A 25987-nucleotide genomic window follows, 5' to 3' on the forward strand; every position below is an offset into this window, starting at 1 on the left:
GCAAATAGTAAGCTTACAAGCTTACAATGTACTGTCTCCTTACCAAAGGGGTTTTTTAACATAACTTACCCAATACCTAATTTCATAGCAACATATAACATACTTTCCTGTCACCTGTGGCTCAGTCCCACAATGTATGGAATAATCCCACCTTCTACTAAAGAAAATGAGACATGAGAGCACCAAACATAGGGAGTCCAGCAACAGAGAGACAGTAAGTACTCAGCTCTCTGCCAAATACTGATGGTTTCTCTACACTTGAGAAGCTATCACTGTCTCTGCCTCTCAGCTTCTCTGTTACGTATATGACTGGGCAATAAAAAGGAGATGAAAAGCTGACCTCCTAAATGTTCAGTCTGTGAAGTCCCAAGTGCTCTGCTGTACCAGAATGCAGGTCTATTTTTCGGGACTAATTTGTGCTGATGCTAGCTGGTACAATCCTTATGCAATTGTGCAGGCATTGGGAACAGCCAGAGTACACTATACTCTAGTTATATACTTTACCAGGCCACGATGGAAGCTTCTTGCCATCTGTAAACGTCTTCATGCCAGAGCAGTACAAAAGGACAGGCACCTGAATTCTGTACCCAGCACCCCGGCGTTTGCTGTTTAGCATTCACTTGTACCACAGCTTTGAGAAGTTCTACTTTTCCAGCTGACGTTCCCAGCTGATGAAAAAAACCTGTTGATAAAAACCATACAGCTGAGGCTTTTTTATTACCATCTATCATAATTAGAGGGAAGTCAAGTCATCATTGTGCCTGCAGTGGTAAATTCTTGTGGCAGTTTTTCAAAGTCATCCATACTTATTGTTTGTGCAGATTGCTTTAGATAGATAGTGGCATTCTTGGTAGAAGAGTGAGGATGTTAAGTCTCATTTCTTTACTTAATTCCCATTTGGGTAGTTATGTTTTGCCTGCCTGATTTCTCCACTGTGATTTCAGGTGAATATTTGTTCCATTTTTATATACCATGATGTTGATGATCTTAAAGGTCTTTTCCAGCCTAAATGATTCTATGATTCTGTGTTTTGTTCTCTTTAAAGCACTGATGTGTTTTACACCAGAGGTGTCTACTTTTTGGTCATCTGGGATGAAATGTGGCTTGCAAACATAAATAATTATTAATATTATTTATAAACTAGCAAACAATTCTACAAGAGTATTCAAAGGGAAACTGAGTAATAGGCTTAGGGAATGTTAGAAGGACTCCTGGATTCCTGAAGAGAGGTGCTCAGGCACTCTGTTCTGACCACCAAATTTATTAATCCTGTGAGGAGGGAGCTGATGAACTGTTAGAGGCAGATTTTGAGCTTATTTTTTAATGAGTCCAATTCAGTTCAGTTGCAGCTGAAGGAGCCATGAGATAGAGTTCTGGATCAGCCCATTGACTGTGGACTATGGCCAAAGACTTTAGTGACTGTGCTTTGAAAGAAAAACGGATAATGGACTTCCATCCACAAAGAACTGATTATATTAGTGTTACTCTCCTGCCTTGTCTTACTGAAGGTCTGAAATTCCTTTCCTGAGTTAGGAATCTTGAGTCAGATTGCCTCCCCTGAAGTGTGTCTCAGTGCCCATGTATGGAAGAATATTTCTTCTGTGATCACAACAAATGCTTAGGTTGCAAAGGAGAGAGCATTTTCCTGGAAGGAGAGGACAACATATGATAAAATTTTGAAAAGCATGGAAAACAAAGGAACCTAGGCTGCTTTATGCCTTTAGGTACTTTCAAGTCTGCAATTTATGTTCATAAATCACTTTAGTGCTCCTGAAAATGTTAACCACCATCTGTTTCTTTAATGATGCTATGTCTGGCTCAGGAGATAAGTGTTTATGAAAAGTAAAGAAGAAGGGACTTTGATATTTTTGATACCATCATGAAAGTGAGTTTCTATTGAAGTAAGCAGCAACTTTCCAAAATTTTGAACTTTGAAGGAGATTTCAAGATAAAATGGTGTTTATGTACTAGGTGCTTTTAGAATATATACAATGTCTTATTATGAGCTAGAGTTGCTCTACACATAATACAAGTTCTGGTGCTAAAACAATAGTCTGCATGCTTCATTTGCAGATTCTTATTGTAGTGTGAAAGCCAGACCTATGGTCATGTCATTCAGTTTAGAGTCTCAAAATCTCTGTTGTGTAGGAATCACATTTTCAAGGAGAGATTCATCCTTCAAGGAGAGAAAGGAAGTTTGTGAGAAAGCTTTAGAAAACACTTGACCAGGTCAGAACATGGTGGGCCTTGATAGGACATTCCTCAAAAGCATACACCTACTACCCTCACTGTGGTAAACTGTGAAGAATACCAGAGCATTGCCAGGGAAAGATCAGTATTTGCCCACAGTTACCACATGCTTGTCTCTGGGGTACGTGTACCTATGCTACACATGGGAAATAAACATGATCTGACAACACACGCTAGCAATGCTTAGCAAAAACTAGCAATATGTTCACTGGCAGCAAAAAGTCACGAATGTGCAGTGGTTAGAATAGAAGTTTAGAAGTAGCGCTCTGAATAACTCAAGAAAGTGACAGTCCGCAACTCTGAGTATCCAAAGAAGTGCTAGTAAGGCACATGGTTGTATCTCAGCCTGTATTAATCACTGCTTGTAAGGAAACAGCTAGAGGAAAAAAGCAATCAAAGGAGTGGTTGCATCAGAAAGAACATACAGAAACACTTGCTATGATTATGTGTAAACCAACCACAGGCTCTGTTTACAAACCTTTCCATCTGTTCCTTTGCTTAATCATTTCTGCTTTCCCTCTCTGTCTTCTAACTTTCCTTCATCTTTCCAGATGCAGGACGCTATGGGCTATGAGTTACCATGGGTGTATTTTGTCAGTCTGGTCATCTTTGGATCCTTTTTCGTTCTAAATCTGGTTCTTGGTGTGTTGAGCGGGTAAGCTGACAGTTTTGGTGTCCTTTTTCCAATGCTACAGGGCAAGACTCCATAATAAGGGTTCTTCCCTGTCACCAGGATTCCTTCAGGGGGATTAAAAATCTGAATCCAAGGAAGTTTCACATCAGCTCTCAAATATTTTGACAAAATGTTCAAATATTGCAAATAACAGTACAGGTAAAAAAGAGGTGTTATTCTCTGACTAAGAAATTCAACCTCAGGGCATTCAAAATCACTACTGTTAACCTGTCATAAATTTAAAAAAAAAATGGCTATTAAAAATCTTACTGCTGGTGACTTGGGATCTCTTTGGCTGGAGCCTTGCAGCGCTCAGAATCTGAGCTTGTCTCACTAATTATCATTCCACTCTTCCAGGTCAATGATGCCATAGGAAGGGACTGGCCCTGGATCTATTTTGTTACACTAATCATCATAGGGTCATTTTTTGTACTTAACTTGGTTCTCGGTGTACTTAGCGGGTAAGCAGTACCAGGAAAATGTTTTATTATTGTTTATTTTTTAAAATTTGTATTTCTATTCCTACTCTCTGGTTACCAAAACAACGGGCAGTGGCGGGTTGATTTCAGGAACCTTAATAGAAGGCCTAGGCTATTGCTGTGCCAATAGCAAAATATGGCATTCCTAATGGCATGGAAGGAGTCTTTTGACTAAATCAAAAGAATACAAGACAACTCTTTGCCTGTAACATGTTCCTCTACCTAAAACCTCTACCTGTACTCTGTGGGAAAAGGACAACACTATGTTCCCCTGTAGGCAAAGCATACCATTCACCATAGAAGAAGGGGATTATAGTAAAATCTCTGGAAGAGTCAGTGGGACTGAAGGAGGAACGAGAGCATGAGACAAATCCCTTCACATTTGTGGGATGAGATTCCTGCCAAATTATGTCTTCTCACATGAGAAATTTTCACATTGCTTAGTATCTCTAAAGCACAGCCTAATGGGAGACTGTTTTCCCTGGAGAGTGTCTTGGGCACATTTCTTCTTCACTAAGCACATCTTCTCTGTTGTGCAGATCACAAGCCTAGCATGATGCAGGGAGAAAAGGTCATTTTCCTCTGACCTTTTCTAAGGATGAACAGAGAAGGAGGAGAATTCCTTCTAGTGTTTAAGCATTGCTAAAACATCTAGACATTTAGCTGTATTTCAGTTCTGCAGTATAATCCTTGCTGCAAAGCATCATTTTAGTAGCTTTGATTAAAAACAATTGATATTGTCCCCAGTAGTTAAAAACTTTACTGCCCCTGGGGAGCCACATAATTAGAGGAATCAAGCCAGCAAACATTCCTCGCAAGATTTTTAAAAAAGATCTCCTAGAATTAGGCTTCTAATTCCATATTTGGGCATGACTGGGTGCCTACAGCCATTCTAAGTACATGGATAAATATGGTATGAGGACTTCTATGCATCCTCTTTTTCTTTGTTTCTAACATCCTGCCTCCTTTAATGAGCTCTAAATGAATTTGGTTAGAGCCTGTACCTGTTGCCTGAGTGGGCAGCCCTGAAGTCCCCTGTCTTTTAATCATAAGAGAGGGAAAATTATCTCTGAGCAGGAGAGAAGACTTGATGGCTCACAGAAATTATGTCTTCAGTATTGGGCCACCAATACAGGAAGGGGCAGTAGTAGGATCAGAGAAGAAGATCCACCATTGGCCATCCTGCAAAGAGACGGGTAATAGCAGATCTACAGGAGATGTTACTACCATCTTCATTACTCCATTGAAGGACACATGCAGCTAATCCAAGCAGTAACTGGAGAAGGAAGATATCCCCAGTAATGAAGTGTGAGGCAATAGTCTGTGTTTGGATATCTGGAGAGTGATACTCTGGGTACAATTTTAAAAAGTAATCTCCTCATTTCTCCAGGTGGATACTCTGATCAGCAGGTAAGGTTGTCAGCAGTAGTGGAGGATGATGGCAGAGGGAAGTGATCTGTTGTTATCAGAGGTGCACTCAAGGACCATATAAGATAGTGGCTAAAGATCATATAGTACCTGATTGGATAAACAGTGCCTGTGAGCCCAACCCTGAGGAGTGCATACTGTTGAAGCAGTGCTGATTCAATTTACCCACACTTGGATTTGTGTCTGTACGTAATTAAAAATGAAATTTCCTCTCTCTCTCATTTTTCAACTCAAGAAAGTGTTTTAGGGCCTAGATCTTCCACCTCCTGACATACTGCAGCTAGACCACCACAGCTAGTGGTAAGAGATGGAAACAGTCTGTAGAGAGAACTGAAATCAAAGATGAAGTTCACCTTGTTTAAGCTGTGAGTCACTCTTTCTGGCTGTGTTCACAGTGTTATGACAGCTGCACTGTTTCTGCAAAATTTTTCCCAACTGGAGAAAAGTAAAAAGAAACTTAAGAATTTGCATGCATGAAAAAGCACAGAAATGATGGGAGAAATGTTCCAAATTTTCTTTGGGTTAAATAAGCAGTTCTTAAACAATCAACTTTCTAAAGCAGTTCTAAATTCTGCTGAGTTGCAAAGTGTCTTTACTTTGCAGATTCAGCTTTTTTTTAGAAACTTGCTATGGCTATTAGTCTGATCTATGTAGATGATCCACCTGTCTGTTCTATGTAGACACAAAGCACCATTTCTGGGCATCTTTGTAGATCCATTCTGCGCATCTCTGATTCCTTCCCCTTTATTTATTTCAGGAACTTCAGCAAGCATGTCATGTAGGTAGACTTCGTCAATGACAGATTAGCTTAGCTTTTTTTAATCACTTCTGAATACGTAAGTGTAATTAATTGTACTCACAAAGACACTTTGATTGCACCTGCAAAATCAAATGCTGAGTTCTGCTCTGCCTAAAGAGCTCATTTGTGATTTGTTTTTCCCCAGGTATGTCATCCATTCATGGTCCTTCTGGTGAATTTACTAGTCGCATGCTAAGCTAAATAGTATGACAGAGTATTCATGTGTAGAGCTATAATCCTCTTCCTGTCTTGACTGAGCACAATGTAAAATTCATGTATTCCAAAGTAAATATCCAGTCAGCAGAACACACAGTAGATCTCCTGAAGCCCAGGCAAAAGGATTCCACATTATTACTGTGAGCAGTGAAGTCCCTCTTAGAGGTCTCTTGAGGTCCACATCTGTGTTACCTGTTCAGTCAGTCAGTGAGGAAAAAAATGGCAATGTGGGTTCAACTTTCAGACCTGCACGCCTAAGCATATAGATTCACATTTCTTTTATATTTTGCTTAGCAGTGATCCAAATCCCAGGACACAGGCCAAACAAGCAGTTGCCTAGGGCAAATGGAGGGCAGGAGAACTGCCTTTTCTTCGGCTTTGAGAGGATCCTGGAAAACACAGTTGGCTGCTTTTGATGCTCTTGCTGCCATGGAAGGAAAATGGGAGGCTGGCTGTGGTTGTAGCTCCTCCTGGAGCAGTTTTTGTGACCTTTCAGGACTTCTTCCTAGTCTTCTGTCCCCTCTTCCAACCCTTCCCATTCCCTGGTGAACTTGGCAGGGTGGATGAGGTTTGAAGCATTGTGCTGCACTTCTAATAGTAAGCAAGAGTTTTGAACCGCTAGAATTCTGCTGTTCTGCTCACTTGCCATCACTCCTCTAAATGTGAGAAATCGTATTGAGATATAGACAAGAATCACCTATACTCCATCACCAGGATGGGCATGACAAATTTTCTTCTGGAACAGGACAGGATACAGAGCTGGGTTTTTGTATTTATGATCTTGACCCACTCTAACCTCACACAGAGAAAACATCTCTCCAGAATACTCTGCTCTTTGGTATTCCCATTGGCAACTGTATCTTATAATTTTCTGGGAGAAGCAAAGGAAAGTGTCACAAACTGAATTCTGGTAAAAACAACCAGATTCACCGACTCTTAAACTAATGTTCTTTTGTTCACTGACAAGAGACAGATTGCTTGGTAGTTCTGCAAGCCTTTGTCGACCTTATCCTGATGTGATATTGCAATCTTTTTTGAGAAGGCCACCTCCGGACTCAGGATGGCACTTCCATCAGAAAGCTTATTTGGTCCTTGGCCTCCCTGCTGAAACTGCAAACAATGACCATTTACTGCCAACTGTGATGGTGGCAGAGGTAATGTGCACACCTGCCTGCAATAGGAACTGGACTGAGGTCACCAGCTCATTTCACATGGGACAGTAAATGACCACTGGTAGTAATTCTTGATTGTGAATTACATTTGCTTGAGTACAGCCTGGCATTCCACATGGGAAGTGGTTTGAATTGCATTAGCAATTTCCTGAGCCACCTGTTCTCAATGATTTAATGTTAGTAGAGCATAGAAATTAAGATAATTTAAATAAGTTGTCCTCTTTGGAGAGTCATCTGAAATGTGGAATATCATACATTGTACAAAGGAGAGAGACATGCAATTGCAGATCGTTTAGACTAGACAATCACGGTATTTTCAGTTTTGCCATTAAAAAGTTAGGTAATAAATTCACTCCTGTGCAGGCAGGCAGTGTAAAGACATCGTGCTAAAATCTCACGTTGGTTTAGTCATCTCTCCCCCCAGCCCAAGTCCCATTTGAGAGAGGCAATAAGTGGGGACTGAAAAGACCCAAGTAGGCATGCAGCTTAGATGCATCTAACATAAATGATCCATTTCAGTGCACAGTAGGAATTTCACTTTCTGTAAGCTGGGCTGTTTCATGGTGTTTTCCACTTTGGTTTCTAAAACAGCTCCTTGCAAGTTACAACCATGCATATATAAATAGTTCTTACTTGGATTTGAGGGCTAAGTCCCTTTCAAAATTTTATCCATTTGTTCTAGATTCTAAAAAAAATGCCTAGGAGTCAACTATTGAAATATTGAGATTTGATTTATCAAGCAGGCTTAATAATATATAGCTTCATTCAGTGTTTTGTTTTTTTTTTCTTTGAGAGTTAGTCCATTAATTTGGATAAGGCACTATGTGAGACCCAGAGGAAAGATGTTATTGAAGCAGAAAATATAACTAGTATTGATTGGATTTTTTAAAAATTCTTTGTACAGCTTTTATTATTGTTGTTGGGGGATTGTTTGTTTGTTTTACATTTTAAATAGCAAAATATCACTCCCAGCTTGAGAAAATTTGATTTTTCATTCTTGCCATGCTTGCAATAGCTGTTTGTGCCTTGTGGTTAAGTTTGGTCCCAGGGCTGACTGTGATCTACCTTCAGGCCTGAGAAGCAATGATTCTTTTCTTCATTTCCACCTTCATTATCACAGTCCCATGGGATGGGCTGAACCCTCAGCAATGTGATGGGAGTGAAGACCACACAAGCATACTTTGGCTTGAAATGAAGGCATCATCCTACTTTCACTCTGCTGCAATGCTGGTTTTGTGCACAGCTTATAACATTGGAAGCCTGATCCAAAGCCGGTGAAGTCAATGGAAATCTTTCAGTGGGTTTTGGACCAGACAGGAGGAAAGTACTTCACCATCACTGTTAGAAACTCACCTCCATCTCAGTTGTTTGAGGACACTTCACATGGCACTCATTAATATTTTGGGTAGGATTTTCATATTCCTAACATTATCCCACCAAAGTTAGTGTTAGGTTTCCTATTTGTTTTTGCAGAAGCAAACCCAAGACAAATATTAGGTGGAGGTGGGTTTTTTTTTAAATCCACTCATTGCTGACAGTCATCAGCAAGGGTAATGGATAATGCATGGATAATTGAGAGAATGACTTTACCTCCTTTCTAGACAGAAGGGACATATTATCTGCTGTGTGTGCCTTATGTAGTGATATGCTTCAGCAGATATAAGACTTAATGCTTACGTACTCTTGGTCCAGCACTTTTCACAATCATTAAAGTTACTTTTTAAAATATAAGCGTTAAAACCTGGTTTAGAACCACAGGAGAGTCTCTAAATGGAGGTAGGTCAGCATTTCTAGAAAAAAAAAAAAATGTGGTGTAGATGTCTCTTTCAGAGAGACACCACAGCCAAAAAGAAGGCAAAGCAAGCATCCAGGTTCATAACTAAACAACATGAAATTCTTGTTCCTATGCCCTCTATTTTAAACCTATATTCCTAACAGTGGTCTTTCATAAAACTATCAAATGTCAACACTAGTTCACTTTCTGGCAGAATCTATTAGTTTTGTCTACCCATAATCTACCATGATTGTCTACCCAGCTTGAGATTTGAAAAATATGTTTCATGTCAGATAACAGCCCTGAATACTGAAAGTCTGCAGTAAAACACTGAGGTCTGAATTTTCAAATATATTGTCCAGTACTGTGGGTGAAATTGCCCATAAGTGTGTACAGAATTGTGGGTACCATTAATTACACTTACTTACAATTAACCCAATTTAGTTGTGTGTATAATCTTAAGGATAGATTGAAACCTGGCTAAAAATTAGAGCCACCATCTCACTCTCCAGATGTCAGATTATTGTCAAACAGTTCATAATTGAATTCAATTAACCATTATTCATATAGATATTTATGGATAACTGTTGGAGAATATCAAGTGGTAAAGAATATTAAAAAATGTGTGGTATTATACATAAATGTTACATATGTGTTTTATTTGAATTGTCAATCAAATGTTGAGAATGAAAGGATTAAAGAAAGGTATTAATCTTTTGCTAAGCATTGGTAAAATTGTGGACACTCCAGCTGTTTTACATGTGTATCTGGCAAGGATAATCCATTCATGTGTCTGTCTTGAAAGAATAGAGAAAGCTGGGTGTGCTACACAGGATGTGGAGACTTTCTAGTGGAAATCAATCTAACCCATTGTTTTTCAATCTCTTCCTTCCCTCCGCCCATGTCCTGTCCCTCCCTCCCTCTTGCTAGGGAGTTTTCCAAAGAAAGAGAGAAGGCTAAGGCTCGGGGAGATTTCCAGAAGTTACGGGAAAAACAACAGCTAGAGGAGGATTTGAAGGGATACTTAGACTGGATAACTCAAGCAGAAGATATTGACCCAGAAAATGAAGATGAAGGCATGGATGAGGAGAAGCCTCGAAACAGTAAGCAATTTTCTTCTGTCTCTCTCTCTGCCTCTGTGCTTTTAGCAAGGGAGTCCGTGCCCACCTGCTCTGGTGCTGAGACTGCTTATAAGGAAGAACAAGTTCTTCCTGAGACTCTCACTATGCTTATACATGATTCCAGTTTAATTCCTGTAGGAGACTGTTGGAGGGAGAAATACGTTTGCAATAATTTATGTTGTTCTGCAGATCCTCAGTTTCTTGTCTGTGATACTGACATAAGATCCTGATATTAAACAGAAAAAAGATCAGTACTTGCTGCTGGAAGTCCACTACTGGGATAAGTTTTAAAATATACATCTGTCTCCTATTCCTTTATTTAATTGCAGTTCAGTGTTGCAGGCTGTTGACACATGGTTAATTACTTTGAAAGCAAAGGTTTCTAGGCAAAGCAGTGCTACAGTATGGGAGAAGGGCCAAATCAGCCCTGTTGTACATTAAGTGGGCCATCTGTAACTCCATTGAAATCAGTGGAATTGTGTTTGCTTTTGCCAGGTTGGAATTAAGCTCCCAGACATTTCTCGTAAGGGAATTATCTTTTACTCTTCTGTTCTGGAGTTGAGAAGATGCTTGTACAAAGTGAGAATACACCAACTATCTCTTATTAGAAATCCTGAAGAAGGAAGGGCTTGAAGAAAGCAGTGATTCCCTGCATTTCATTACCTTCATTGAATCTTCTTCTTCCACCTCCTCTTTTACCAATACAGGCTGTGTAACACTTCAGAAACACCTTGTGGTTATCATTGCAGGTCATGCACTTGGGAAATGTCGGAGTTGGAACTTTTAGACAGTTACACAGTTGTTAATGGACACAGGCTCTACTCTTAGCTTTCATTATGGAAATGTGCATTTTCCTTGATCACTTTTGGAAGAGAAGAAATGAAACATTTCCCTAGAGATCAGCCTTCCTACCAAACAAGCAAAATCCATGGGATGATCCAATCAGAAACATCTTCTAGTAATAGGAAGATTGGACATGGGAAAGTTGTGCCTACAGAGTGAAGCAAGATTTGTATCAGATGCTTGTGATCTTCTGGGGAGTAAGCACTACTCCCTGTTAGCTGCCAGATCATTTAAGTTTTTTTAGGAAAAAAAGAAAAAAAAAGTGGCGTCATTAATATCAGGTCATACCCATGATACTTAGGTGTCTGGACTTGAAGGAGTCACTGGGGTGACTTGCTCAGACTTTCCCCAAATCAGGTTGTTTTTATGTTGGTGCTTCATAGGGCATATAGCTTACTTTCACAATTTAACCTCAGTAATCACTCCGAAACGAATTTATTATTCATGGCCAAAATTTGCTGCTCTAAGGCATATAATACGTGGAAGGTGATGTCTGGTGATCCAAATTAATTTCTTTGTGGATAGACTTACCTATTTAAAAATAAAAACCAAACATTACTGCAGTGGTCGCTAGTCGGTATACTTATATGACATCTGAGTGACAAGGCCAAAGACTGGGTTGACACACAACTCCACTGAAGTCACCGGGATGCTTTCCTTTGACTTCAGTGGGAGTTGGGTCATGTTCATCACATTTCCTCTTAGGGACATGCCTGCTAAAGAAAAGTGTGGCCATACTGGTAAGGTAGTATGATGAGAACCTGCCTTGGTTACTAGCTGATTTGAAGTTTTTCCTTTTTAATTAACACAAACACAATGCTGCTTTGGTAAAAGAGTTGTGGAATATGTCAGTTGTAGATTCATTGCATGTGCTGTTGGGGTGGTGTCAATCCACATTTGACCTAACAAGCTCCTTTTATATGGCTGGTGATGTTAAGAACTGAAAGATAACGTATCTTCAGCTTGCTTTCAGTTCTCCCTGTTCAGTTTAATAAGGTGAGTTTTGTAAGGCATGGTTTATAAAATTAGCCCTCTTACATCTCACAAGTTCTCTAGAGTTACTCACAGTTGGCTGTTAATGACAGAATTACATACTATTAGCAAACTAACTTGTTACCCATTTCTTTTCCAAACTAATAATGAATACGGTGTCCCTTTTTACAAGGAGTCACATGGAAAAGACGAAGGGTAATAGGTACAAGTTACTCCTGGGGAAATTCTGACTGGAAACAAGAGGAAAATTTTTCACAGTAAGAGCAATCAGCCATTGGAATAATCTCCCCAGGGAAGTGGTGGATTCCCCAACACTGGGCACTTTTAAGATTTGGCTGGATAGGGTGCTGGGCCATCTTGTCTAGACTGTGCTTTTGCCAAAAAAGTTTGGACAAGATGATCCTTGAGGTCCCTTCCAACCTGGCATTCTTTGATTCTATGATTCAATGCCATTGATTCCAAGTGTCAGGTCTAAGGGCAGTGGTTGCTAACCAGTCCCTAGTACACAGCATATCATTCTCTGTGACATTGTGGCTTTGGGTCACATTATCTGTTTTTATTACATGACAGACCAGGCTTCGGAACAGATGTCTGCAGTACTTAGTGCTATAGAGTAGAATTACACCTCTGTGGAGAGGAATTGCTCAGGGTGTGAAGGAAGGCTGTGGACTGATTTTGGCAATGTCCTGGGGACAGTGTTCATGCTAACAGAAGTCTCTGCACCAGAGAATAGCCGAGACCAAGCAAACAGGTCAATCCCTGAAGTTTATTTGCCTGTTCTTCTGACATATGTGTCCCATCCAGAGTCCCATCCAGAGCAAGCTGTTGACAGCAGTATTCTTCTTAGTACCTGTTCCTGTATCTATGAATGCTAAATTAATATATCTTCTAGCTTTGGTGTACTATCCTGTGCTGTACCTTGGCCGCCTACTTGCCACAGGCTTTTTAGACTATGGAAGTAAAGGGTCTCTGTGCTGCCATCCTCTGGTGAGGAAGCAAATAGCCTCTGGATACAGACAGTAAAGAGCAACACTCCTTCACCCCATCCCGAAGCCAGTAAAAATACCCGCATGCGTGCCCACGCCCGGGAGAGTTGTGGAGCTTACATTCTGGCCTTTTGTATTGCCCAAATCGCCTTCCCTCCCTCCCCCCCAGTAGGCTGTTGTATATACTTTTGCACAATTGTGGGTACCATGTTGTTTAAGCTCTGTTGTATTTCTTGATACTTCTGAATTTCAATCTTTATTCACATGACAAGTGAGAATGTATTTTTAAAGCCAAACAGCTTGCAGGCATCCTCTCCTAAGATGTCATACTCACTTCATTGGTTGATGTGCTTATTTGTCATGTATGTCACATGGGAAGAAACTACTAGTGCACTTCCTGTACCTACCTGTGTGATTCCACATCTTGCTTATCCTACTGCCTACGAACATACCTTCCACAGAACCATCTCAACCTGCTCAGGTGCTGGAGAATAGTTTACTGACCAGCTCTGACAAGGCCTATCTGCTCTCCTGAAGCTGAGTCACATTGCAGCTATACTGCTCTTGGGGCTTGATAGATATCTGCTAGAAAATGGGTTGAATGAACACTGTGTAACAAAATCAAACAGAGAAGTAGAAGCCCTTTCCTTAATGGCTTCAGCTTAAGATAATACCACAGAAAAGGTGCCACGAGTAAGTGACAGGGTGTTTCGTTTGTTTTTTTTTTTGTCTGTGTTATCTACTGTGTTGAATGTTTTGGCATTCATGCCAGCAGTCAATCACCAGTAGGGTTAAACTGAGGGAGAAAGATAGTATTAATTCTCTTCCAAAAAACATCTACAAAATAAGCTCCAACTATAAGGGACAGATGGCACAGCAGTTCAGGCACAGTTGTAAATGCCCTCAGGAATCCCTTTAGCTTGATTGCCCCCAAGACATTTGAATTCCACCTAATAGCTGTGCTGAGCTTGCATTGCTGATGGTCCAATGTCTTCCTTGTCTTCTTGTGTCTAGCTCTTGCTGAAGGAGCTCAGATGCCTCATGTGCGGCTTCAGTGTGCTTCTCTCTCAAGCGCTCTTCAAAGCTCACTGCCTTTTATCTCTAGTACAATGTCCTGAACTCCACAGAAGAATGTTACTGCCCCTTTCTAGCACACTTTATTCAGTGATTAATGAATTAATAATGTTGACTTTTAAGGCATCAGCCCTGAGCCTTTCAGATAACAATTCACTGAAGTGCACAGGGCAGTTCAGACTTCACAAAAGCTGTTGTTTTAGCTCAACAAAACAGGGATTGCCTTTGCATCAGTTCTATTGCACTGATGCTCAGGAGCTGTGGGTTCCTGCCTGAACTCTGACAGTGACTCACACCATTAGTTTAAAGAAGTCACATCAGGTTTTGTTTCCTCAGTTTCCCCTTGGAGGCTGTTTGGAGGTTTGGTGGTTTTTGGTTGGGTGTTTTGTTTTCTTTTTTTTTTTTTAAAATAAAGAATATCAGAAGAGTCCAGAAGTTTAATTAAAATATATTTATTAAACTGGAGTCTCAGCTAATGTAAACTCTGAGATTCAGCAGTTTACACCATCTGGGCTCTGACCCAGGTAGTCTACCTAAACTGAATCATCCCAAACACGGAGAACATATGTTTCCAGTCTCTTCTCTGCCCTTGGCTGCAGAGACAGGTTTTGCTGTTGTCTTACTCTGTAGAGAGGGCTGCCTGACTGTCAGCATGGGAACTGCCTCCTTAAAACAGAGAACACAAGGTGGAAGGGAAAAGAAATTCACTTGCATCCGCATTTAGTTTGACTGCCTGTGCCAGTCCTTAGGGCATCATCTGTCATATTTTGAATATGCTACTGCGTTCCTGAAGCTGTCAAACCTTGCCCTAAGTCTCATTGGGTGCTTACAGCCCTTAATGAAATGGTCAACAAGTCCACAGACTACAACAACGAGAGCCTTAGTGGAGGAAAGAGTGAGAAAGAAAGATAAATGCAGCCAGCGTCGGACAATCTGTGCAGCCTTTAGCTGATGCTCTCCATAGCAGAGGTCCTGGAATTCTTCTGAGGCAGTTTATTACCAGTCATCTCTCACATGCGTAGAGGGGCATTCACAGAGCAGGCTGAATTAATTCTCTGTGTTTTGGGAAGTGCAAGTTTTAGGCAGTTTTTCCCTGTTATTTGCAAACATGATTTGGCCATTATGGCAGATGTGAGGTGGTAAATGTGAAGAGGCTTCTGGGGACTGTTTGTGTTGATGGTTTTCTTCTATGCTCTTTCCCTGATGGGCCTTCTGCACGGGAACAAAACATTAATTTGACAGAGGGGAGAAATGAATGTCATGGCACAAAACAGCTACTGAATTTCAAAATTACATGATAGCAAAGAGAACCGTCCCTCCTGTTGCCACAGTAACTGGGAATTTGCCCTTTTTTTTTTAATTCCTGAGTGTGGTCTGGAATGCATCTGTGTTGCTGTGGGCAGAAGAAGGAAACCTCAATCCAACCCAGATTCTCCTCCTATTGAAATTAATTGGCAAAACTCCCATTGACTGCACTGGGGTCAGGAAAAAGCTGTGAATGGGCAGGGAGAAGTGATTTGATGTTTCTGACTGCTCAGATTCTGCCCTCCCTTTGTTTCCCTCTATTTCAGTTCTATTTGGTGCTGCCATCTGCAATTGAGTATGACCACATTAATGTCAACAGAGTCCCTAAGAGTAACACAGCCCACTGCTTGGCCTGGGATCTGATAACAAAGGCATTCTGTGATTCAAGACAACTCATTCAGAAGAATGAGTTAAGTCATATCCAAGGTAGTACTGTAAATTCAAGATCTTATTTGCAAGTAGATTACCCGACAAAAATTTAAAGTCTAATCATACTCCAGGGCTCTATTGTAATGGGACTGATGGCTGTAGATAATCAGGTTTTCATGTAACACAGAAGCAAAAGCAGTACAAATCAATGTGTTGCCTATCAAAAGCATATAGCAATAGTTCAGACAGTACATTAAATAATGAAAGGTATGGGAGGGGTGTTGACTGTACGTGCAGATTTATGCCTCAGTTAAAGTGGGAATAGAAAGTGCCCTACTGAAGACAAAAAGTACAGAAATAAAGGGAGGTTCTAAATTATGTAAAAAAAATAAGCTGTTTAAAAAGAAATAGTCTTCAGCCTTCACCTTCAGAGCAAGTATTGCAGTGCCTTAGTGACCTTTGGAAATGTTTGTTAACATCTGAGTTTACTGCCTCTAAGGACTCAACTGCAACCTATCTTTGCCCAAGTAACTAGCGATAGGACGAGAGGAAATGGCCTTGAGTTGCATCAGGGAAGGTTTAGATTGGATATCAGGAAAAATTTCTTTACTGAAAGAGTGGCCAAGCATTGGAACAGGCTGCCCAGAGAGGTGGTGGAGTCACCATCCCTGGAAGTGTTCAAAAAACAGGTAGATGTGGCACTTACGGACATGGTTTAGTAGGCACGGTGGTGTTGGGTTGATTGTTGGACTAGATGATCTTAGAGGTCTTTTCCAACCTTAATGACTCTATTCTATTTTTGGTGGACCACAGATTTTGTTTCACTCCTACAACCAATGTTACGTGTGAACAGCACTAGTCAAGACTAGGCAGTAGAGTGCATTTAATCACAGGCTTATGAGAGTGTTCCCTAGGAGAAAATGATTTTGAGACAGGGAGGAAGTTTTCAGCTGCAAGAGTAAAACTTCTAGAAGAAACTGGGACCTCTTGGACCACTAGAACTTTTGGAAAATCTGTGTCTTTCATGGAAATGCTTTGTGCTTCTGAACATCAGGACAGAAATGAGAACAGGAGACCTGGTGGTTCAAACAGGAAAAGAGAAGAATTTGAGGACTCTAGAAATAGAAGCCTCAGTAATTTCAATCCAAACAGGGTTTTATTCCCAAGAGTTCCAATAGTAGTTTGACTCTATTATATAACAGGGATAAAAGTATGACCACCTTTCACTAAAAGTTCAGGCTTTTTAGGATTTATCTATCCAATTCCTGTTGACTTGACTTCCTTTTGCAGTATCAGCTTTTATACCATAAGGAGACTCCACTGATTTCAGTGAAGCTATGTGCCAAATACTTTCCATGGACTTTAATGAAAGTTGCCACTAAATCTTGTTGAACCCTTTGGAAAAGTTAGGAGTTTTCAGCTGTTGGCTAGAGAGAGTTTTGCGTACGGATCTAATCAAGATACCAAGATAGAAGAACACCAACTTGTTCAAATTTTATGTTTAGTCATTTCATATGTCAGCTTGCTCTATGGCCTCCAAATCATGTCCTTAGTGTACTGACAAGGAAGTAGCTTATTACTTTCAGCCTGAAAACAATAATATGGTGCTATGGGATGATGTCTAAGGCAGAAAGTACATAACAGGGTTTTCAAAAATTTGTTTACATGCTAAAATCTCAGGGTGGCCTAAAAAACTCGTGGTCCATTTTCTATGATGAACTATAAGGGGAAATGCACAGCTAGGGAATTAACATGGAAGATGCAGAGGGGAAAACAAGAGAGAGTATATTTACAAGATGTCTATTTTAAACTCAGTCTTGACCATCACTGCCTTACAACTCGTGTCATCTTACTCTACGAGGAAAAAGATGGTGTAGCGAGTTAATTTTTGTCTCCTGTTTAACAGAACACACTTGAGCTTGTCTGTTGACAGCAAGTCAGTTCAGCCTGGTTTATTCTAGTCTCATCTGCAGAAGTTGTCCCAATGTATTTCACATACACATGGAAGGATGTGGGCAACCACCCCTTGACATGCATGTACAGCTTGATATTTTGGAGGATTTTTGCCTATTGTCAAAAACCAGTTTTTGACACAGGGTACTCACATGGGACTGAAGATCATCTAAGCAAAAGCTGTAAGAGGCACAGGTTGGAAAATGAAACCTTTATCAGTTTAGTTCCTGCAACACTAGTGGGTGATATAAGAATGGTATCATATAACCTGGTTGCATTTTGCTTTCCATGCATAAATACAAGGAAATAAAAGCCAGTGTTGTAAAATGATTTATTATCTGCCAAAATCTCATCTAAAGAGGAGGAAAGCACAATGTCATCTGCTTTTATCATTGTCCACTGATGTGGAAAATAATCTTCTGGTAACTAAGAAAAGAGTAGCTGCAGTGCCAACAATTGTAGGCATTTCACAAGGGCACCTAATGGGTGTTTCACAAGGAGTTTAGTATATGGGAGAGATTTATTCTCTTTCACCTGGTGATGGAGAGACAAAAGAAGTGCTTTTTGGTCTTTGCTGCACCACCAGTTTCTTCTAGGGGAAAAAACATCCATGTACTCAGCTGCAGAGGTCCCAAAACATGGTTTGCTTGGACAGGAGTGACAGCAGCTCCCAGACGCGTGCTGTGCCCAACGCACGCACTGTTGAAAACAGTCCCAGTGGCATTTTTCTACCTTGCCATCTTTTGAAGTAGCTCATACACTGCTTTTACACTAAGTACTAGAGTTAGAGGATACTTACTAAAAGGCCTTTGTAAATGATCAGTCAGTTTTGTTTTTGTTGTGCGGTTGTTTTCTTCACAGAGAAGCTCAGGTTGCAAAACGCTGCATGGGTTTGTGCTACAGATGTCAAGCTGGAGTCTATAATTAGCATGGTGCCTAGAAAAAGCTTCTGGGACATTAGTTCTAGCATTGGACTGAATCACTCCTGCAGTCCTTAGGCAAAAATCTTACTGAAGTTGCTGGGGATTTTGCCTGGGTAAGGACTTGGGCCCCCATCTGTTTCCTCTGAGGTCAGTAACAAAACATGCAAGTGTCAGCACTTGAACATGTTGCCCAATGCGAGATCTTCATGCGCCAGAGGCTTCTCTGTGCTCACATGTGACTTCAATATTGTGTAACTGTCATCCGCCAAAGGGAGAGCATGAGGTATTTGGGATCTGAAATCGCTTACAGGACTGACTAGTCCAGATAGTACTGTTTGCCCAGTGCATAATTCCGCTGGCTAAAATGCAGTTATATCTGGCAAGAATTTGACCCGCTGTCATTACTAGCATTTTGCTTCCATAACTGTACTTAAGGAAATGTGGGATCAGACCCAGATAAACTTTTATATCCTAAAAAGGAAAAACAGCATATATCAGAAAAGAATGAGAAAGCATTTGTGAGGTTTCATAGTGACTCTTTAGGTAGCTGCCATAGCAGAGAACCTAGAGCAATGATATTCAGTCCTGTAAGTGGAGAGAAGGTAAAGCTGCTATTTAAAAGTGTCGCTTTCGTTGTGTAACTTTCTGTGCAGCTGAAGTAGCAAAAGAAAGATCATTTAGGGTGATTCTGCTTCCACTTTTGCCCTATGTTCCATCAATGTCAACAAAACTATGACGCCGACATTTAACTTTTTCCTATTGGAATAAAAACAAAACTGAGAGTAGACTTCCCTCCTGCCTCTCTTCACGTGTTGCTTTATTTTTTTATTGTGAGTGAAAAAACAAGGAAGCAGTAGGGCCTTATCCTTGATTCTTTTGTCTTCCTCCCCATTTCCAAGAGGAGAAAAGAGGAAATACTTAGAGAGGAAAAAATTATTTTTCTCAATGAAGTGAAATTAAAAACTTTGGGGTTTAAGTTATGCTTAGAAATGTTTCATATACAACATTGATTATTTAAAATATATATACACATGTTAATATTTGGAGAGGGGTGAAATGTTGTTCTGGGCCCTTTTGTCTAATTTAAAGAAAAAGGCACAGAAAGGCTAAACTATGTTCTCATGGTGGGTCACCCACCATCTCAGTGCCAGAGTCTCTCACACCGTTCTCTGCCCTCTAGATCAGATTTTTGACCTTGGGTTGTATCACATAAGGAATTTACTGATTTGATCAGGGTGGTTTTGAACTATTTGCCTTCTCTGGGAATTCACCGTAATCATCTTAATCACTTTAATAGATACAATGTATAGATGGTTCACTCTGTGTAAGTTAATCAACAGGTTTGGTTTTTATTAGTAATATAATTTAACAACCCAGCTTTTATCAAAAAGCAGCATTTAGATTCATTGTTCAGTAGATTTCACAGCTTCCCAGTTTCTCTTTCTTGCTGGCTGAAAGGAAGCTTTGATCATAACACAAAAAACAAGCAACCGTTTGGAAGTTGCATTCGACTTCCTTCTCTGCTGATAGTTACTGCTGAGGGTAGGTAAATCCCATCTAACCAAACACAATGTAGAAGCTGTTTAACTCAAGCCTGCATTTTGTGTCAAAGCACAGGATGGAGAAAACAATTTGTTTCCTTTGTTTGAATGGAGAGCAAAAGAAGAAGGAGCTGCCTCAGGTATTCAGGAAGCCTCAGGACAAAGCTACAGCCAATGTCACAATCTATAATTCTGAAGTAACTTGTTCCAACATAGCATCAGAAGTCCTGATGTTATTTGGTGAAGAGGGAAAAGCATTTCTAGAAAGTAGAGCAGAGTAACTCTTCAGTGTGGGGAAGGTGGGCCAAATTCAGGCATGTGTCTGACTCCAGCAGCCAGATTCTTGAGTGAGTGCAGGTGAATAGTGACAGCTCTGAGATAATTGACCCTGAAAGGGTCACTGCAATGAGCATCTACCAGATCTCTGTGCCACTGCTGCCACTTTTGCATGGAAGAAGGGAGGGCAGTGTGGAGGGCAAACTCCAAAACTGTGCTAATTTGTGCCCGCAGGCTCAATTTTTCTTCTTACTCCCTTGCAGGCATCAAAAGCGACATAAATTAGATAAGCTCCCAGGCTGCTCTAGTTCATGTCTGAGGAAAAACCTCTTCCTATAAGATACTCTGTGACTGAAAAAGTTTTGTTGTGATCTATGTGTGCTCTTGCTCTCTTGCAACTGAGGATCTGGCTTGTGTTGTTCAACTTACATTTTTTTTCCAGCTTCTCCCTTCCCTGACTCTTGTAATCTGGAGCGCAAACAACATTGCACTAAGAACTGCTAGAGCAGTGATGTGTGACCAGCTACAGCATATAGAGGCTGACATTAATGTTGATAGGGCATTAAGTTTATCTACTATAAAAGCTATTTCCCTAGCAAAGACTGTCTGGTGAGATAACACTTCTGTTTTGCCTGCTGGAAGAGAGACTTATGTTGATGTAGGAATCCTCTTATAGTACTAACATGTTACAGAGAAATATCTTTGAAGGTAAGTCTTTAGAGAGGATTCATTGTTTATATAGCTGGGGAAGACACCTTTGTGCAAATAAATTAATCTTCATCTGCCCTGTTGGGAAGTACTTCTTGAAGTTGTCAAGATTTATCCACTGACACTGTGATTCCACTTCTCAAGAAGGCACGTTAGAGGAAACAGTCTGTGAGAAAACTGCCATTGCCATACGTTTTGACGAATTGAACGTGCTTTATTTCCCATGGTTAGAGAGGCATAGAAAGCAGTTAGTACCAGGATATCCACAGAAAATTTTAGGAAGAAATGCCACAAACCCCCAGGCTGAGTATTTATATAGCAAGGCCATTTTTTTAGATGCCTAACGTGTGCTCTTAAAACTTTGTAAGGGCACTTAGAAAGTGGTTTTAAAAATTGTGGAGTATTCAGCAGTTCCTGCTGAAGTCAGTGAGAATGACCCGTGATCAGTATTTGAAAATCAGTTATCATTGCAGATGTAGGCTTAAGAGTCTCTTCACTGGGAAGAAAGCATTGGTGAGCAGGACTGATAGCAACTGAAACCCTGAGGATTTTTTTAATGTGGTATAAAGAACTGTCAGAAGAGAGGTTGTGGTGTTCAGTAATGGTAGCTGAGGGACATGGAGCATGTGTTTGCAGTTAGAAACAACTGTTAGTGGGGAGAATTAGTTGTATTACAGTAATGCCATCCGAGATCAAAGCCACAGTGTGCCTGGCACTGTATATACACAAATTAAAAGTATGTGTATGTACTTCCTTTTTACAGGAAACCAAAACTAGTATAGATGGAGTTCAGCTGCCTAAACATACTCATCTAATGCCAGCTGAGACACTTCATCGTACCCAAGACCTTCACTGTGGACTGACTGATAAAATACAGCAGCTGGGACATGTACTCTCATGGTGTGATAGTTGGAAGGGCGTACCCCAGGCGGGATGTCAAAAAACACATTCAGTGCCTCAGAGGAGGCAACTGAGTGTGGTTAGTCCAAAGACACGTAGGAGAAATTTAGTACAGCTAGAACCTTCAATCGGTTCTTGTAAGCTGAATGTCTTAAAAATCTTCTTGGTAGATAGCAGAATGCCATAGGACTAGCTGTAACAGAGATTGTTCAGATATGACCTTTTTTTACCCTTGGTCTAAGTGTGTATTTATTATGACCTATCTACCTATCTTGTTTTCTTCCCTTATGTATTTTACATGATAACTTGAAGATTCATGTGAAGATAAATACTGAGGTCCAGACCTTGTATTCCTTGGACCAGGCCAAGAGCTCTGTGTGGGATGGGGCCAAACTGAGAAGCCTCTAAGAGACCAGGACAGGCTGAGGGAGGCAGGAGGTACATTAACAGAGCTCTCTTGGGGAAACTGTCGCATCGTCCACCTTCCCTGCCCCTGACAGCAAAGTACCTCGAGTAGTCGATCACTTTCTTAAATGGATTCACAAGCAAGCACACAAGAAGGCAAAGATAATAGCATTCTGTTTTAAATGCAAGTGGGGTTAGAAAGCTGACCCTGCTGTTGTGAAGGCAGTGCAGCGGAGTGGCGCAATGAGCTGTAGCTGACAGGAGGTCTGTGACGCTGTGATGTTCCTGTGGCACTGCTTGGAGACAAGGAGCCTGGGCGACATTACACAGGTAAACTACTGTGTATATTACCGAATTGATAGCCAGTGCTGGTGCAGCTGAGAAGAACTGACAGTTGTGAATGGCACCCAGCCCTTCTCAGCGCTTTGGTGGGAAGCCTGCAGCAGGACCCCACTACAGGCACGGCTCTGATGGAGCAGCAGTCACACTCTCGCTTTGTGCCCGCTCACTTCTGCTTATTGGGTGAGAAACTGCCCATCCCCTCCAGTACAGTCTGCTAATAGGATAAAAATCTGTAGTTGTATTTGCTCCTGGGAAGAAAAGCAGGTCTCTCCATCCCAGTTATCTCATAAACAACATCAAGCAAGGAGAGGTGGCGGGGGAAGGAAAATGTTTCCAACTGGGGAACCGAACTGAAAATAGCTGTGGCACTGAGTCTGCCTGCTGATTACAGCAGCTCTTCAGTTAGCAGGATTGTAGAGATAAGTCAACAGATTAGAGAACTGGCCTTTCAGATCTTGAGGCCTAAATTCAAATTCAGCTTTAGGCCCCATCGGTGTTTATAGTGCTGCTCACATCCTCATTTTCATTTACGAAGTTCGCAGACCACAGCATGGTGCATCTCACTTCTCCTCATCCACTTGAGGAAGGACTGCAGTAAGACGTCTCCCTCTAAGTGCAAACTATAGAGGTCTTGTAGTGGACCCAAGGATAGGTAACACGGGGGTCACTGGAGAGCAGGATGACGATGTTACCAACTACATTAAAATCCGTAGGCTGAAGTAGCAGAAGGGTTAAACATCAGAACAAGGATGCAGTGGCAGAGCTGTGTGGATCGTCACAGATGTGCAGATCAAAACGTGAGTGTATTATCTAGCTGTCTGAAGAACCACGAGCAGAATAACAGGGCTATGCCAGGTCACGAATGACTTGCTTTAACACAGCTGTGTGAGGGAAGCTTGCATAACACCTGCCCACACTAAGCTTAGCTCAAGCTGTTGTTATCAGTCCCTCATTCTCCTGCATGCTAGAAGTATTTGCAAACTAGGAATCTATTATTTCAAGGCCACCATAAAATGCCTGTTTCTTTGGCTGGGGGTAATTGACCTATTCTCAGTGCCCTACTCAAGAGGTGTAAAAGCTTTAATTACAGGTTTGATAAGCTGACTTTGAGGGCAAAACTCTTTAACTTCAATTCTTTGCTTTTCTCCTGGCTGCACAGTAACACACAGCCTGCCCAGCTAGCATGTCTCATGCTTCTGACTCATATGATATTGTGATAATAGTGTCTAGTATCAGACTAGTCATTATGTTAGCAAAAGTGTCTGAAAGAACACCACATGCAGGAGCAGCACACAAAATCACAAGTATTTTATTTACTAGGCACAGAAGAAATGTAGCAGACTAGGGTTTCAAAACAGAATTTTATGCGCATTTCAGAATAGGAGAGGTGATTTCCATTTCAGATCATGAAGCTGAATAGAATCTGTTCGATGTGATCCATGAATGCAACTACAGGGGTCCAGTGCTTTCACACAGCCCTGGCTTCAGAGTGACCTAGATCTGATGTGTGTGTTGGTGTACCTGTCGATCAGTGAACTGAATTGCTTGATTGTTTGCCATCAAGGAAGGCATCATCCAGGAGCCTTCTCACACATCCTACATGAATACTGCTATTAGAAAATGCCTGCACTTGCTAAAAGTTAATCTCTGTCAGGCACTGCCTGTGCAACAGGACTGCTCAGGTGGACAGGGCCTTGCTGCTCTCTTTTCTTGATAATATTAATGTTTAAATATTTTAAGCAAGTTGCTCCTAAATTAAGTCTTGCCAGATGCAGGAAGCATACACTACTTTTCCATATTGCAGAGTGGTATTTCAGATGAAAACACTCAGTCATGTGTTCTTTCCCACAGTCCCTTCACCTGTGGCCTAGCCTCTGCCCAGTTGTCCTGCCTGTCCTTTGAAATAATATAGCCCAATTTCTCCCGCACATTCACTTTTCCTCTTTTTGCTATGTTCTGCCAGCAAGGGCCAGCCTCCAGGAGAATAGTTTCCTTCTTCTGTACCAGACATAGTCCTCAGAGAGACCTACCTGCTCGTTGGCACAATTCCTGCCTATGCTCCCTGGCTGCAGGGTTGTGCAAGCTCCCGCAAGGAGAGATTTCCTTTGTGAGCTACCAGGGCATGACTCCCCACCTGCTGCACCATTCAAACCATCCCTGCTGTCCTGATGTACCCTCTTATGTGCTCTATCTCACAAACTGTAGGCCACTCACTGAGTTTTCAGGTGCCACCCACCTTGAAATGGCTTGTGACAGGCAGGAATGTCATAAAACAGCCACAGCTGCATCTCAGTCACTTTGAAGCTTAGCAATCTAGGTGGCGAGCAACTCTCCCCAGAAGGTTTCTCATGACCTAAGCAGATCAAGTTGGAACTAGCTTCTGTAATTTTTTTTGCTTCTCCTGGACTCTGCAGGGAAGGTGGATTCACAGGGCTGTGAACTGAAAGAACAAAGATGCTTTTGCTGAAGTAGAGATCCTCATCAAAGTTACTGATTCACCACCCAGCTGTATATTTGTATGGGTGGGCAAATGCAGAAGTTCCCACACGCACAGGAATTTCAGGAAACACTTGGCCTGCTTTAAAACGACATTTGAGCTTGAAACTTATGTGCTGGTTATTTTGATTAATAACAATGCTAGTGAGCAAAATATGAATAGCATCATGATTATTAGAAGGACAAAAGCGATCAAACAGGAGGGATTTTTTTCTTTTAGTTGTCAGTTCTACTGTCCTGAGGGCACTTTCTTTGTGGTTAGTTGTTTTGTTCGTGATCAATGTTTGTATCGCTTCCCGACACATTATCTACAGCGTTTGCAGCTCTCATGCCCCCATTTCTAAGGCACCTGCCAGACCAGCCTGCAATAATAGAATCCTTCTGGTTTTCAAGTGAGATGCTCCTGCTTGTTGTGCCCATGTATCAGGATTGTGGGGTAGATTCAGGCGCATTTGATGGCACTGCTGCTTGTCCAACCTTCCTCTACTAAAAATCATAAAGAATGAGAAAGAAATCTTGCAGAACCATTCAGAATGTGCTGTTGTGATTTGTTTACCATCACAAAATACTGTTGAAAGAGTCATAGATCCTCAATTGTTTCGCTTTTTCTTTCTTCTTTCTTTTCTTTTTTCTTTTCTTTTTTTAGTAAATTGCTTCAGAATTCTGTGGGGAACCAAAGGGTTTGCTAAAAAGTATTAGACTGACACCAGAAACTTATGCTATAAACAATGTCCTGGCAGGTAAATGCCTTGCACTTTGGCACATCAGTTGCTGCTCCTAGCGAGGCACACAATGCAAGTCATTTATCAGACAAGAAAACCGGTCTAGGATGTCATAGGAGGATCCAGATTCAGGAGAGAGGCATCTTTCAAGATCTGTTCCGGTAGCAGCTCTGTCACCCTGTGACCCAGGCCATCTGTCCTTCTTCAGCCACAGGGATTAAGAGAGTTGCTTCCATTGC

General features: G+C 41.2%; 1 protein-coding gene across 2 annotated transcripts in view; it reads left to right on the forward strand.

Moving 5' to 3' along the window:
- The window catches only part of CACNA1C (calcium voltage-gated channel subunit alpha1 C), a 494372-nt gene that overhangs the window by 340442 nt on the left and 127943 nt on the right, over positions 1–25987 (forward strand). Inside the window, exons 8-9 of one of the 2 annotated variants that reach the window (XM_075727966.1) lie at positions 2802–2905; positions 9722–9894. In XM_075727966.1, the coding sequence (XP_075584081.1) occupies positions 2802–2905; positions 9722–9894 (277 nt within the window). Of the gene's footprint in view, positions 1–2801; positions 2906–3280; positions 3385–9721; positions 9895–25987 lie in introns of both variants that reach the window. The other variant, XM_075727965.1, reaches the window with a different exon arrangement.

Source organism: Pelecanus crispus, chromosome 1, assembly GCF_030463565.1.
Source record: "Pelecanus crispus isolate bPelCri1 chromosome 1, bPelCri1.pri, whole genome shotgun sequence".
In the NCBI taxonomy this organism is placed as follows: Eukaryota; Metazoa; Chordata; class Aves; order Pelecaniformes; family Pelecanidae; genus Pelecanus; species Pelecanus crispus.